At 69.5% G+C, this 12743-nt stretch overlaps 3 protein-coding genes across 3 annotated transcripts; 2 read left to right on the top strand and 1 right to left on the bottom strand.

The window, feature by feature from the left end:
- Window positions 1-1107: 1107 nt before the first annotated feature.
- QPRT (quinolinate phosphoribosyltransferase) lies at window positions 1108-2727 on the top strand. Its single transcript, XM_035572386.1, has 3 exons — window positions 1108-1686; window positions 2134-2265; window positions 2509-2727. Exons 1-3 carry the CDS (start codon window positions 1108-1110, stop codon window positions 2725-2727), a joined length of 930 nt encoding a protein of 309 aa, XP_035428279.1.
- Window positions 2728-3532: 805 nt separating this feature from the next.
- MYL11 (myosin light chain 11) lies at window positions 3533-6363 on the bottom strand. The gene is made up of 6 exons (XM_035572382.2): window positions 6280-6363; window positions 5921-5996; window positions 4733-4837; window positions 4554-4632; window positions 4121-4169; window positions 3533-3637 (listed from the first exon to the last, which is right to left on the bottom strand). The coding sequence occupies exons 1-6, from the start codon at window positions 6313-6315 to the stop codon at window positions 3533-3535; spliced, it is 450 nt and encodes a 149-aa protein (XP_035428275.2). The 5' UTR covers window positions 6316-6363.
- Window positions 6364-9353: 2990 nt separating this feature from the next.
- LOC118261519 (protein spinster homolog 1-like) lies at window positions 9354-12416 on the top strand (the record flags this gene model as incomplete). The annotated part of the gene is made up of 5 exons (XM_035572383.2): window positions 9354-9417; window positions 10020-10226; window positions 10899-10964; window positions 11257-11393; window positions 12265-12416. Coding segments are annotated over exons 2-5 (548 nt in total), but the record flags the coding sequence as incomplete, so codon positions are not given.
- Between the last annotated feature and the right edge of the window lie 327 nt (window positions 12417-12743).

Raw genomic sequence — 12743 nt, 5'->3', positions numbered from 1 at the left:
GGCGCACGCCATTGGCTGGTGGGGCAGGGGGCGGGGCTTGGGGTGAGGGGGCGGGGCTTGGGGTGAGGGGGCGGGGCCACTCAGAGCCCTGCCCCCAAGTTGTTACTGGGTTCGCATCATCGGGGTGCCCCACACTTGGGGGGTGCCCCCCACTTGGGAGGTGCCCCACATTTGGGGGTCCGGTTCATCGGGGCACCCCACACCGGGGGGGTGCCCCACACTTGGGGGGCGCCCCACACTTCGAGTGCAGCCCCTGGGGGTCTCCGCCCCACACATGGGGGTCCCGCCCCCTTTGGGGGGGGGCTTCCCCGCCCCAGGGCGGTGCCGTGGGGCAGAGCCCACCCCACGGCGCCCCACAGCGCCCCGGCTCAGTCCCCCAGCACCTCCTGGCCCTGGCAGGTCAGTGGGGCCCGGGACCCCCAACCCAGCCCCACGGCGAGGGGTCCGGCCCCATAGCGTGGGGGGCTCGGGGCGGGGTGGGGCCGGGGACGTGGCGGGTTTGGGGTGGACTTTGGACCCCACTTGGCTGGGGGGGGGGGGGGGGCTGCTGTGGGCCTGGGGGGAGGGGGGAAGGGGCTATGGGGCAGCTGTGGGGCAGGGATGAGAGGGGAGAGGGCAGGGGTGGATGTGGGGCAGCTATGGGGCAGGACGCATCCATGGGGCAAGATTGGGGGTCGTGGCTTGTCTATGGGGCAGGATTGGTCACTGTGGGAGGTGGCTGTGGGGCAGGACGTGGCTGCGGGGCAGGACCCATTGCTGAGCCACATCTATGGGGCAGGGCCCCTCTATGGGGCAGGACCTATCCGTGGGGCAGGACCCATCTATGGGGCAGGACCCATTGTTGAGCCACATCTATGGGGCAGGGCCCCTCTATGGGGCAGGGCCCCTCTATGGGGCAGGACCTATCCGTGGGGCAGGACCCATCTATGGGGCAGGACCCATTGTTGAGCCACATCTATGGGGCAGGGCCCCTCTATGGGGCAGGACCCATCCATGGGGCAGGACCTATCCGTGGGGCAGGACCCATCTATGGGGCAGGACCCCCACCCCACCAGGCGCCGCTCTGGCCCCCTCTTCCCACCACCTCTGCGCTCCGCAGGCTCCCCCATGGCCACCGAGCCCACCGCGGCCACCCCGCCGCCCCCCGCCCTGGCGGCCCTGCTGCCCCCCGCCCGCCTCCGCTCGCTGGCCCGCGCCTGGCTGGAGGAGGACGCCCCCGGCCCCGACCCGGCCGCCCTGACCGTGGGGCTGGCCCCACGGCGCGCCCACCTCCTCTGCAAGTCCCCCGGGGTGCTGGCGGGCGCCCCGTTCGCCGACGCGGTGTGGGGCGAGGCGGGCTGCGCCGTGGGGTGGCGGGTGCCCGAGGGCGCCCCGCTGTCCCCGGGGACGGTGGTGGCCGAGGTGCGAGGGCCGGGGGCCGGGGTGCTGCTGGCCGAGCGGGCGGCGCTCAACGCCGTGGGGCGCTGCAGCGGGGTGGCCACGGCGGCTGCCCGGGCGGTGGCGGTGGCCCGCGGGCGAGGGTGGCCGGGGACGGTGGCCGGCACCCGCAAGACGACGCCGGGCTTTCGGCTGGTGGAGAAATACGGGCTGGGCGTGGGGGGCGCCGACCCCCACCGCCACGACCTGGGGGGGCTGCTGATGGTGAAGGACAACCACCTGCTGGCCGCACGCAAGCCCCTGGCGCAGGTTGGGGGGGGGGGGGGGGGGCGGCCCCACGCGTGGGGGGCGGGGACCCACATATATGGGGGGAGTGACCCACATATTGGGGCGGGGACCCGCGTATTGGGGTTGGGACCCACCTATATGGGGGGTGTGACGCACGTATGGGGGGGTGCGACCCAAATATTGGGGCGGGGACCCACATATTGGGGGGGTGACCCACACATGGGAGGTGGGGGGTGACCCATTGGGGGGGGTGAGGGGGAACTCTTTGTTTTAGGGGGGGAGCCCCATTTTGGTTGGGGGGTTTTGGCCCCATCTCCCCACCGACCCCAATGTCCCCAGTGTCCCCACAGCCCCCAGGGTCCCCATTCTCCCCTCTTGTCCCCATCGCCCCCCCTTGTCCCCAATGTCCCCGTTGTCCCCATTGCCCTCGCTATCCCCCAGTGCCCCCAGTGCCCCCCATGTCCCCAGGTGGTGGCCGAGGCCCGGCGCGCCGCCGGCTTCACCCGGCTGCTGGAGGTCGAGTGCGGCTCGGCGGCCGAGGCCCTGGCGGCGGCGGAGGCTGGCGCCGACATCGTCCTCCTGGACAACTTCACCCCACAGGTAGGCGGCGCGACCCCCAGGTGTGGGGCAATGCCCCCCCCCCCCCAGTGTGGGGTTACCTCCAAGTGTGGGGCGACCCCCGAGTGTGGGGCGACCCCCGAGTGTGGGGTGACCCCCCCAAGTCTGGGGTGACCCCCTGGTGTGCAGTGCCCCCCCCCCAAGTGTGGGGCACCCCTCAAGTGTGAGGTGACCCCCCCCAAGTGTGGGGCGCCCCCCCCTCAAGTGCTGGCCTTGCCCCCCCAGGCGCTGGCGGAGGCGGCGGCGGCGGTGAAGGCGTCCCACCCGCGGGTGAGGGTGGAGGCGAGCGGCGGCATCACGGAGGCCGCCCTGCCCCACTTCCTGGCGCCCCACGTCGACGCCGTGTCCATGGGGTGCCTGACCCACAGCGCCCCCGCCCTCGACTTCGCCCTCCGCGTCCTGCCCGGGGACGGGGACGGGGACGGGGACGCCGGGAGGTGCTGAGAGGACACCCCAAAACGAGGGGACCCCCAAAATCCAACTTTTGGGATGTCCCAACCCCATCCCGTAACAAGAGGGGACCCCGGTGCCCATCTTCGGGGACACCCCAAGACAAAGGAACCCCAACGTCTGCCTTTGGGGTCATCCCAACCCTCTCCCATGAGAAGGGGACCCCAATCCCCAACCTCGGGGGCACCCCAAAACAAGGGGACGCCTACGGCCATCGTTGGGGTCATCCCAACCCCGTCCCATAACAAGAGCGGACCCCGATGTCCATCTTTGGGGCCGTCCCATGACAAGGGGAACCCCAAAACCCAATCTTGGGGACACCCCAGGACAAGGGGACCCCCCAACGGCCACCCCTTTGGGGTCATCCCAACCCCACCCCATGACAAGGGGACCCCAACAGGACCCCAGGGTCCATCTTCGGGCTCATCCCAACCCTGTCCCATGACAAAAGGGCCCCCCCAGTGCCCAACTTGGGGTCACCCCATGACAAAAGAACCCCAACGGGACCCCAAAATTCATCTTGGGGCCATCCCAACCCATCCCGTAACAAGGGAACCCCAACAGGACCCCAACATCCCCTTTTGGGGTCAACCCATGACAACGAGACCCCAAACCCCCCCCCCTTGGGGCCACCCCCCCAGCGCTGGGACCCCCCCCCCCCCCCAATAAACCCCCCCAAACCCAACGGCTGGAAAAAAGCTGCTTTATTCCCAGTGGGGGGGAGGGGGCCCCGGCCCCCCCCGGGGGCTTTTGGGGGGTCTCAGTGGGGGGGGTCCCACGGGGGCGGGGGGGGGGGGGGTCACTCGCCCTCCTTGTCCTCGCCGTGGGTGATGATGTAGCAGATGCTCTTGTAGTCCACGTTGCCGGCCACGTCGGGGGGGAAGGCGGCCCACATGTTCTTGATCTGGGGGGGGGGGGCGACCCCGGGGATTAAACTGGGGGAGGAGGCCGGAACCCCCCCCCATAAATCACCACGGAGGTAGGAGGGGGATTTGGGGGGGGGGGGGGTGTCCAAGGGGTGTTTAGAGGAGCATGGGGGGGTCATTGGGCAGTACAGGGGGGATTTGGGGTCTCTGGGGGGATTTGGGGGGGTGCCGGGGGGATTTGGAGTCCTGGGGGGGATTTTGGGGGTCCTGAAGGGATTTTGGGGGGGGTCCCAGAGGGGATTTTGGGGTTCTGGGGAGGATTTTGGGGAGTCCCAGGGGGGATTTGGGGTCCTAGGGCTGTTTACGGGGGGCATGGGGGGGGGGGTCTATGGGCAGCATGGGGGGATTTGGGATCCTGGGGGGGATTTTGCGGGGTTCCAGGGGGGGATTTGGGGTCCAGAGGGGATTTTCGGGTCCCGGGGGGGATTTGGGGGGGGGGGGGGGGCAGGGGTGGTCCTCACCTCCTCATGGGTGAAGCGGTCGCACTGGGTGGTCAGGAGCTCCTCCAGGCTGGGGGGGGACGGAGGGAACGGGGTCACCGCCTGTGTCCCCAAACGTCCCCGATGTCCCCACTGCCCCCCCAATGTCCCCAAATGTCCCCCCAATGTCCCCGTGTCCCCATCCCCCCCATGACCCCAATGTCCCCCCGATGTCCCCATGACCCCGACGTCCCCATTGTCCCCCAGACGTCCCCACGACCCCTGCTGACCCCGACGTCCCCCCAATGACCCCGGTGTCCCCCAAATGTCCCCCTGACCCCGATCCCCCCCGTGACCCCAATGTCCCCCCGATGTCCCCATGACCCCAATCCCCCCGTGACCCCAAAGGTCCCCCATGACCCCAAACGTCCCCACGACCCCCGATGACCCCGACGTCCCCCCCGCCCCCACTCACAAGCTCTTCTTGATGGACCCCTTCCCATCGGGGTCCAGCACCTTGAAGGCCCCCATGATGACGTCCTCGGGGTCAGCGCCTGCGGGGAGGGGGGCGGGGAGGAAGTGACGTCACCGGGCGCCGCCGTGACGTCACCGCCGTGACGTCACCGCCTGGGGGGGGGGGGGGCGGGGCCTCACCCTTGAGCTTCTCGCCGAACATGGTGAGGAAGACGGTGAAGTTGATGGGGCCGCTCGCCTCCTTGATCATGGCGTCCAGCTCCTCGTTCTTCACGTTCAGCCGCCCTGATACGGATTTGGATGGGGGGGAGGAGCCTCAGGCCACGCCCACCGACCACGCCCACTCCGATCCAAGACCCGCCCCTTTTCCTGTAGACACCCCCCCCCCCCCCCCAAATCCCGTTCCTACCTGGTGCGCCTTCTCCAAGCCACGCCCCCTTTCCCTCCAAACCACACCCCCTTTCCCCAAAACCACGCCCACTTTTCCCCAAACCACGCCCCGTTTGTCAAAAGCCCCGCCCCTTCACTTTAAGCCATGCCCGTTGCTGTAAGCCCCGCCCCTTTCACTATAAGCCCCGCCCCTTGCCATAATCTCCGATGCCGCAGCACCAGGAGCTTTTGCTCTAAGCCCCGCCCCTTTCCTTGAGCCCCTCCCACAGAACCCTTTATAGGCCCCGCCCCTTTGTGCCACACAGCCACGCCCTATTCCATAAGCTCCTCCCCTTCCATCAAGCCCCTCCCCTTTCCTCAAGACCCTCTTGTTTCTCAAGCCCCTCCCCCATTTCTCAAGCCCCTCCCCTCCCCCAGCTCATTTATCAAAACCCCTCCCCTTTCCCTAAGCCCCGCCCCTTTCTCCAAAGCCCCACCCTTCTCATCCAAGCCCCGCCCCTTCTCCCAAAGCCCCGCCCCTTCCCTCACCCCCCTCCATCCCTCCCCATGCCCCTCCCCCTCCACAAGCCCCACCCATTCGCTATCACGCCCATCGTAAACCACGCCCCAATACACCACACCCCCATTGACCACGCCCCCAAATAGGCCACGCCCCCGATAAGCCACGCCCAAATAAACCACGCCCAAGTAAGCCACACCCAAACAAACCACGCCCCAACACACCGTACCCCCATATACCACACCTCGATACACCACACTCCCGACGGCCACGCCCCCCAACGGCCACGCCCCCCAACGGCCACGCCCCCCAACGGCCACGCCCGGATAGGCCACGCCCCCAATATGCCATGCCCCCAATATGCCACACCCCGTAGACCCTGCCCCCATAGACCCAGCCCCCACGTGCCACGCCCCCACAGGCCACGCCCCCACAGGCCACGCCCTTACAGGCCACGCCCCACAGGCCACGCCCCCTACCCATGGCCGCGAAGGTCTCCCGCAGGTCGTCCTTGTCGATGATGCCATCGCGGTTCTGGTCGATGACGGTGAACGCCTTGGGGGGGGGGAGGGGGAGAGGCACAAAAATGGGGGGGGTGAGGGGGTCAAGGGGGGGTGGGGGAGGGGTGAGGGCCGCAAAGGCTCATGGGAACCCCCCCTCCCCCCCCCCCCCAAGGAGACAGCTGCGTCCCCCAAGGCGCCACCCGATCCGCACGGGGACAGGTGCCGCGTGCCGGAGGGGTGCGCTGACCCCCCACCCCCCACCCCCCAAAATAACCTGCCCCCCCCCCCCAGTGACGTCATCACCCGGGGGAGGGGGGAGGGGGGGGGTGTCTCACCTCCTTGAACTCCTGGATCTGGGTCTGGTCGAACATGGAGAAGACGTTGGAGGAGCCCTCGGCCGCGCGGCGCTTCGCCTTCTTGGGGGCCTGGGGGGGCACGAGGGGGCGTCGGGGGGGGGGGATTGGGGGGAAATGGGGGGGTTGGGGGGAAATTGGGGGGATGGGGGGGATTGGGGGGGGATTGGGGGGGATTGGGGGGGATTGGGGGGAGATTGGGGGGGATTTGGGGGGAGATTGGGGGGGATTTGGGGGGATTGGGGGGGATTGGGGGGGATTGGGGGGGATTGGGGGGAGATTGGGGGGGATTGGGGGGAGATTGGGGGGGATTGGGGGGAGATTGGGGGGAGATTGGGGGGGATTGAGGGGGATTGGGGGGAGATTGGGGGGGATTGGGGGGGATTGGGGGGGATTGGGGGAGATTGGGGGGGATTGGGAGGGGATTGGGGGGGATTGGGGGAGATTGAGGGGGATTGGGGGGAGATTGGGGGGGATTTGGGAGAGGTTGGGGGGGTTGGGGGGGGAGCTGGGGGGGATCTGGGGGGGATTGGGGGGATTGGGGGGAGATTGAGGGGGATTGGGGGGAGATTGGGGGGGATTTGGGAGAGGTTGGGGGGGTTGGGGGGGGGAGCTGGGGGGGATCTGGGGGGTTTGGGGGTCTAAAGGGGGAGATACAGGGGCAGGGAGGGGCTCTAAATGGATTTGGGGGGGGTTGGGGGGGATTTGGGGGGCTAAAGGGGGAGATCTGGGGGTCTGGGGGACCCTAAAGGGATTTGGGGGGGGGGTTGGGGGTCTAAAGGGGGGGATCTGGGGGGCTTTGGGGGGATTGGGGGGATTGGGGGGGGTCTGGGGGGATTTGGGGGGGTAAAGGGGGAGAGCTGCAGGTCTTGGGGGCCCTAAAGGGATTTGGGGGGGAACTGGGGGGGTTTGGGGGGAATTTGGGGTCTAAAGGGGGGGATCTGGGGGGCTGAGGGGGTTCTAAAGGGATTTGGGGGGGGGGTTAGGGGGGATTTGGGGGTCTCAGAGGTCCCTAAGGGGGGCTGGGGGGGCAGGTTGAGGGATCTGGGGGGGGATTTAGGGGGTCGGGGGGGGATTTGGGGGTCCCTAAAGGGCCCGGGGGGGGCAATTTGGGGTCCTGGGGGGGGCGTTTGGGGGTATTTGGGGGGGATAAAAGGATGGGGGGGGGGGCCAAGGGGTCCAGGGGGGTGTCCAGGGGGGTCTGGGGTCCGGGGGGGTCCCGGGGGGGGTCGCCCCCCCCCCACTCACCATGGTTGCTGTCGGCCGCTGGTGGGGGCCGGGGGCACGGGGGCCGCGCTTTTATTGCCCCGGGGGCGGGGCCGGGCCCGAAATAGCCCCGGGGGGGGGAGGGGAGGAGGGAGGGGGGGGGGGGAAGGAGGGGGTGGCACCCCCCCCCCCCGCCCCCCCCCCAGCACCTTGAGGGTCCGGGCAGCTCCTGATAAGGAGCGGGGCTAAAGATAGCGCGGCCCCACGGCCCAGTGCTCCCAGTACGGACTGGGGGCAGCCCCAGTGCTCCCAGTGCCCCATGGGGCCAATCCCAGTGCTCCCAGTACAGAATGTGGCCAATCCCAGTGCTCCCAGTGCCCCATGGGGCCAATCCCAGTGCTCCCAGTGCCCTGTGGGGTCAATCCCAGTGCTCGCAGTACAGAATGGGGCCAATCCCAGTGCTCCCAGTACAGAATGTGGCCAATCCCAGTGCTCCCAGTGCCCCATGGGGCCAATCCCAGTGCTCCCAGTATGGAACTGGGGCAATCCCAGTGCTCCCAGTACACCATAGTGCCAATTCGAGTCCTCACAGTGCCCCCTGGTGTCAATCCCAGTGTTCCCAGTGCCCTGTGGGGTCAATCCTAGTGCTCGCAGTACAGAATGGGGCCAACCCCAGTGCCCTCAGTACAGAATGGGGCCAATCCCAGTGCTCCCAGTACAGAATGGGGCCAATCCCAGTGCTCCCAGTACAGAATGAGGTCAATCCCAGTGCTCCCAGTACAGAATGGGGCCAATCCCAGTGCTCCCAGTACAGAATGTGGCCAATCCTCGTGCTCCCAGTGCCCTTTGGGGTCAATCCCAGTGCTCCCAGTATGGAACTGGGGCAATCCCAGTGCTCCCAGTACACCATAGTGCCAATTCGAGTCCTCACAGTGCCCCCTGGTGTCAATCCCAGTGTTCCCAGTGCCCTGTGGGGTCAATCCCAGTGCCCCTGGAGCCCCATAGCCAAGGTCCCAGTGCTCCCAGTGCCCCTTGGGGTCAATCCCAGTGCTCCCAGTATGGAACTGGGGCAATCCCAGTGCTCCCAGTACACCATAGTGCCAATTCCAGTCCTCACAGTGCCCCCTGGTGTCAATCCCAGTGCTCCCAGTGCCCTGTGGGGTCAATCCCAGTGCCCCTGGAGCCCCATAGCCAAGGTCCCAGTGCTCCCAGTGCCCCATGGGGTCAGCCCCAGTGCTCCCAGTACAGAATGGGGTAAATCCCAGTGCTCCCAGTGCCCCATAGCCAAGGTCCCAGTGCTCCTAGTGCCCCTTGGAGCCAATCCCAGTGCTCCCAGTGTCCCTTAGTCCCAATCCCAGTGCTTCCAGTGCCCTACAGACAACATCCCAGTGCTCCCAGTGCCCCATGGGACTGGTCCCAGTGCTCCCAGTGCCCCATACCCCCACTCCCAGTGCCCCCAGTACCCTGCTCCCAATGTCCCCAGTATCCCATCGGGCTGATCCCAGTGCTCCCAGTATCACCAGTGCTCCCAGTGCCCTGATCCCAATGTCCCCAGTATCCCATCGGGCTGATCCCAGTGCTCCCAGTATCACCAGTGCTCCCAGTGCCCTGATCCCAATGTCCCCAGTATCCCATCGGGCTGATCCCAGTGCTCCCAGTATGACCAGTGCTCCCAGTGCCCCGATCCCAATGTCCCCAGTGCTCCCAGTGCACCGATCCCAGTGCCCCCAGTACCCCCAGTACTCCCGCCCCCCCCGACTACATTTCCCAGAAGCCCCCGCGGCAGACCACGCCCCCCTCCCGGTGACGTCACGCCCCCGCCATAAGAGCCCCGCGGAAGGGGCGGGGGCCCGCGGTCACGTGGGGAGCGGTCACGTGCGGGGCCGCCGCGGCAGCGAATCGCCGGGGGCGGCGGTAACCGGGGGTGACCCCTCCGGGTGTGGGGGGGCAGTCACGTGACGGGGGCGTCACGTGAGGGGTATGGGGCTGGGGGCTCTGGGGCAGGGGGCTACGGGGGGGTTATGGGGCAGGGAGGGGCTCGTGTGGGGCTGGGGGCTATGGGGCGGGGGGGGGCTATGGGGCTGGGGGCTCTGTGGGGCTGGGGGGGCTCCTGTGGGGCAGGGGGCTATGGGGCAGCTATGGGGCAGGGAGGGGGGCTCACGGGGGGCTGGGGGCTATGGGGCAGGGGGCTGTGGGGCGGCTATGGGGCAGGGAGGGGGGCAGGGAGCTATGGGGCAGGGAGGGCTCTCTGTGGGGCTGGGGGCTGTGGGGGGGCTATGGGGCAGGGAGGGGCTGGGGGCTATGGGCAGGGCCAGAGATGTGTGGGGCAGGGGGCTGTGGGGCGGGGAGGGGGCTACGTGGAGCTGGGGTCTCTGTGGGGCAGGGGGCGGCATAATGGGTCGGGGGTCCCCGTGGGGCTGGGGCTGTGGGGCTGGGGGCTATGGGGCTGGGCTATCTGTGGGGCAGGGGCTACGGGGCTGGGGGCACCCATGGGTCTCTCTGCCCCCCCCCCCCAGGCCGAGGCAGCCCCATGGCGTCGCCCCACGCCCCCCAAGCGGCGCCCGTGGGGCCGGTGCTGCGCCGGCCCGACGACACGGGGGGGGAGGGGGCCGAGGCCTGCCCCACGGCGCCCCACGGCGCCCCCCCGGCCCGCGCCCACCTGACGGTGGCCGTGCTCTGCTACATCAACCTCCTCAACTACATGGACCGCTTCACCGTGGCCGGTACGGGGCGGCCGGGGGGCAGGCTGTGGGGCATGCTATGGGGCGCTCTATGGGGCAGGCTGTGGGGCATGCTGTGGGGCACGCTATGGGGCAGGCCGTGGGGCAGGCTGTGGGGCAGGCTATGGGGCGCTCTATGGGGCAGGCCGTGGGGCACGCTGTGGGGCATGCTATGGGGCGCTCTATGGGGCAGGCTGTGGGGCACGCTATGGGGCAGGCCGTGGGGCACGCTATGGGGCACACTATGGGGCAGGCTGTGGGGCACTCTATGGGGCAGGCTGTGGGGCACGCTACGGGACATGCTATGGGGCACTCTATGGGGCAGGCTGTGGGGCACGCTATGGGGCACTCTATGGGGCAGGCCGTGGGGCACACTATGGGGCACGCTATGGGGCAGGCCGTGGGGCACGCTACGGGACACGCTATGGGGCACACTATGGGGCAGGCCGTGGGGCAGGCCGTGGGGCACTCTATGGGGCAGGCCGTGGGGCACACTATGGGGCAGGCCGTGGGGCATGCTACGGGACATGCTATGGGGCACACTATGGGGCACGCTATGGGGCAGGCTGTGGGGCACGCTACGGGACATGCTATGGGGCACGCCATGGGGCAGGCTATGGGGCACGCTACAGGGCACCCCACACCCCTCGCGCCCCACATTTTGCCCCCCCCCAGGTGTCCTACCTGACGTCGAGGAGTATTTCGGCATCGGGGACGGCAGCTCCGGGCTGCTGCAGACGGGTACGGGGGGTCCTGCCCCGCGCTCGGGGGTCCCGCCCCACGCTCGGGGGTCCCGCCGCGCACTCGGGGGTCCCGCCCCACACTCGGGGGTCCCGCCCCGCACTCGGGGGTCCCGCCGCGCACTCGGGGGTCCCGCCCCACACTCGGGGGTCCCGCCGCGCGCTCGGGGGTCCCGCCCCGCGCTCGGGGGTCCCGCCCCGCACTCGGGGGTCCCGCCCCACGCTCGGGGGTCCCGCCCCGCGCTCGGGGGTCCCGCCCCACGCTTGTGGGGCTGACCCCCGCCCTCCCGCAGTGTTCATCAGCAGCTACATGGTGCTGGCGCCCGTCTTCGGGTACCTGGGGGACCGCTACAACCGCAAGCGCCTGCTGTGCCTCGGCATCGCCCTCTGGTCCGCCGTCACCCTGGCCACCAGCTTCGTGCCCCGCGAGGTGGGGCTGGGGGGCGGGGGGGTGGGGCGGGGGGCAGGGGTGGGGCGGACCCGTGGGGGGTTGTGGGGCACTGGGGGAGGTGTGGGGCAGATCTAGGGGGGGATATGGGGGAGGTGTGGGGCGGACCCACGGGGGGATGTGGGGCACGGGGGGAGGTGTGGGGCGGACCCACGGGGGGATGTGGGGCACTGGGGGAGGGGTGGGGCAGATCTAGGGGGGGATATGGGGGAGGGGTGGGGCGGACCCACGGGGGGGAAATGGGGGAGGTGTGGGGCGGACCCACGGGGGGATGTGGGGCACTGGGGGAGGGGTGGGGCGGACCCACGGGGGGATGTGGGGTGGCTCCGGGATGTCCGTGGGTGGCCCTGGGACACTTGCGGGCGCTGTGGGGTGGCTCCGGGACACCCACGGGTGGTTGTGGGACCCCTGTGGGTGCTATAGGATGGCCCCGTGACACCCACGGGTGGCCCCAGGACCCCTGTGGGTGCTGTGGGGTGGCACTAGGACACCCCTGGGTGCCACTGGGTGGCCCTGGGACCTCTGTGGGTGCTGTGGGGTGGCACAATGACACCCATGGGTGATGTTGGGTGGCCCTGGGACCCCTACGGGTGCTGTAGGGTGGCGGAAGGGCACCCATGGGTGGCTCTGGGACCCGTATGGGTGCTGTGGGGTGGCCCCGGGCCCCCTATGGGTGCTATAGGATGGCCCCAAGACACCCATGGATGGCCCTGGGACCCCTGTGGGTGGCTCTGGGACCCCTGTGGGTGCTGCGGGGCGGCCCCGAGACACCCATGGGTGCCCCCAAGACACCCCAGGGTGCCGTCGGCCCCCCCCCCCCCGGGTGACGCGGGCGCTGTCGCCCTGCCCGCAGCGGTTCTGGGCGCTGCTGGTGGGGCGGGCGCTGGTGGGGGTGGGCGAGGCCACGTACTCCACCATCGCCCCCACCCTCATCGCCGACCTCTTCGCCGGCACCGCCCGCAGCCGGGCCCTGGGCTGCTTCTACCTCGCCGTGCCCCTCGGCAGGTGGGGGGCGCTTCGGGGGGCCGGGGGGGGGCGTTTGGGGGGGATTTGGGGGGCCAAGGGGGTTGTGGGGAGGGGCTATGGGGGTAATTTGGGGGGTTGGGGGGGCTATGGGGGGTTTTTGGGGGGGGCGGGGGGCATTTGGGGGGCCAAGGGGGTTGTGGGGAGGGGCTATGGGGGTAACTTGGGGGTTTGGGGGGGCTATGGGGGTTTTTGGGGGGGCGGGGGGCATTTGGGGGGCCAAGGGGGTTGTGGGGAGGGGCTACGGGGTAATTTGGGGGGTTGGGGGGGCTATGGGGGGTTTTTGGGGGGGCGGGGGGCATTTGGGGG

The sequence above is a fragment of the Cygnus atratus genome, unplaced genomic scaffold, assembly GCF_013377495.2.
Source record: "Cygnus atratus isolate AKBS03 ecotype Queensland, Australia unplaced genomic scaffold, CAtr_DNAZoo_HiC_assembly HiC_scaffold_141, whole genome shotgun sequence".
NCBI lineage: Eukaryota > Metazoa > Chordata > Aves > Anseriformes > Anatidae > Cygnus > Cygnus atratus.
The sequence above is the reverse complement of the archived record's forward strand: the minus strand, read 5'-3'. Positions and strand labels throughout refer to the sequence as shown.

Coding starts and splice junctions, on each gene's coding strand:
- QPRT (XM_035572386.1), top strand. CDS start 1,108: ATGGCCACCGAGCCCACCGCGGCCACCCCGCCGCCCCCCGCCCTGGCG. Junction 1,687..2,133: donor CACGCAAGCCCCTGGCGCAG/GTTGGGGGGGGG, acceptor CCATGTCCCCAG/GTGGTGGCCGAGGCCCGGCG. Junction 2,266..2,508: donor TGGACAACTTCACCCCACAG/GTAGGCGGCGCG, acceptor TTGCCCCCCCAG/GCGCTGGCGGAGGCGGCGGC.
- MYL11 (XM_035572382.2), bottom strand. CDS start 6,315: ATGTTCGACCAGACCCAGATCCAGGAGTTCAAGGAG. Junction 5,997..6,279: donor AGATCCAGGAGTTCAAGGAG/GTGAGACACCCC, acceptor CCCCCCCCCAAG/GCGTTCACCGTCATCGACCA. Junction 3,638..4,120: donor ACCGCTTCACCCATGAGGAG/GTGAGGACCACC, acceptor CCCCCCCCCCAG/ATCAAGAACATGTGGGCCGC.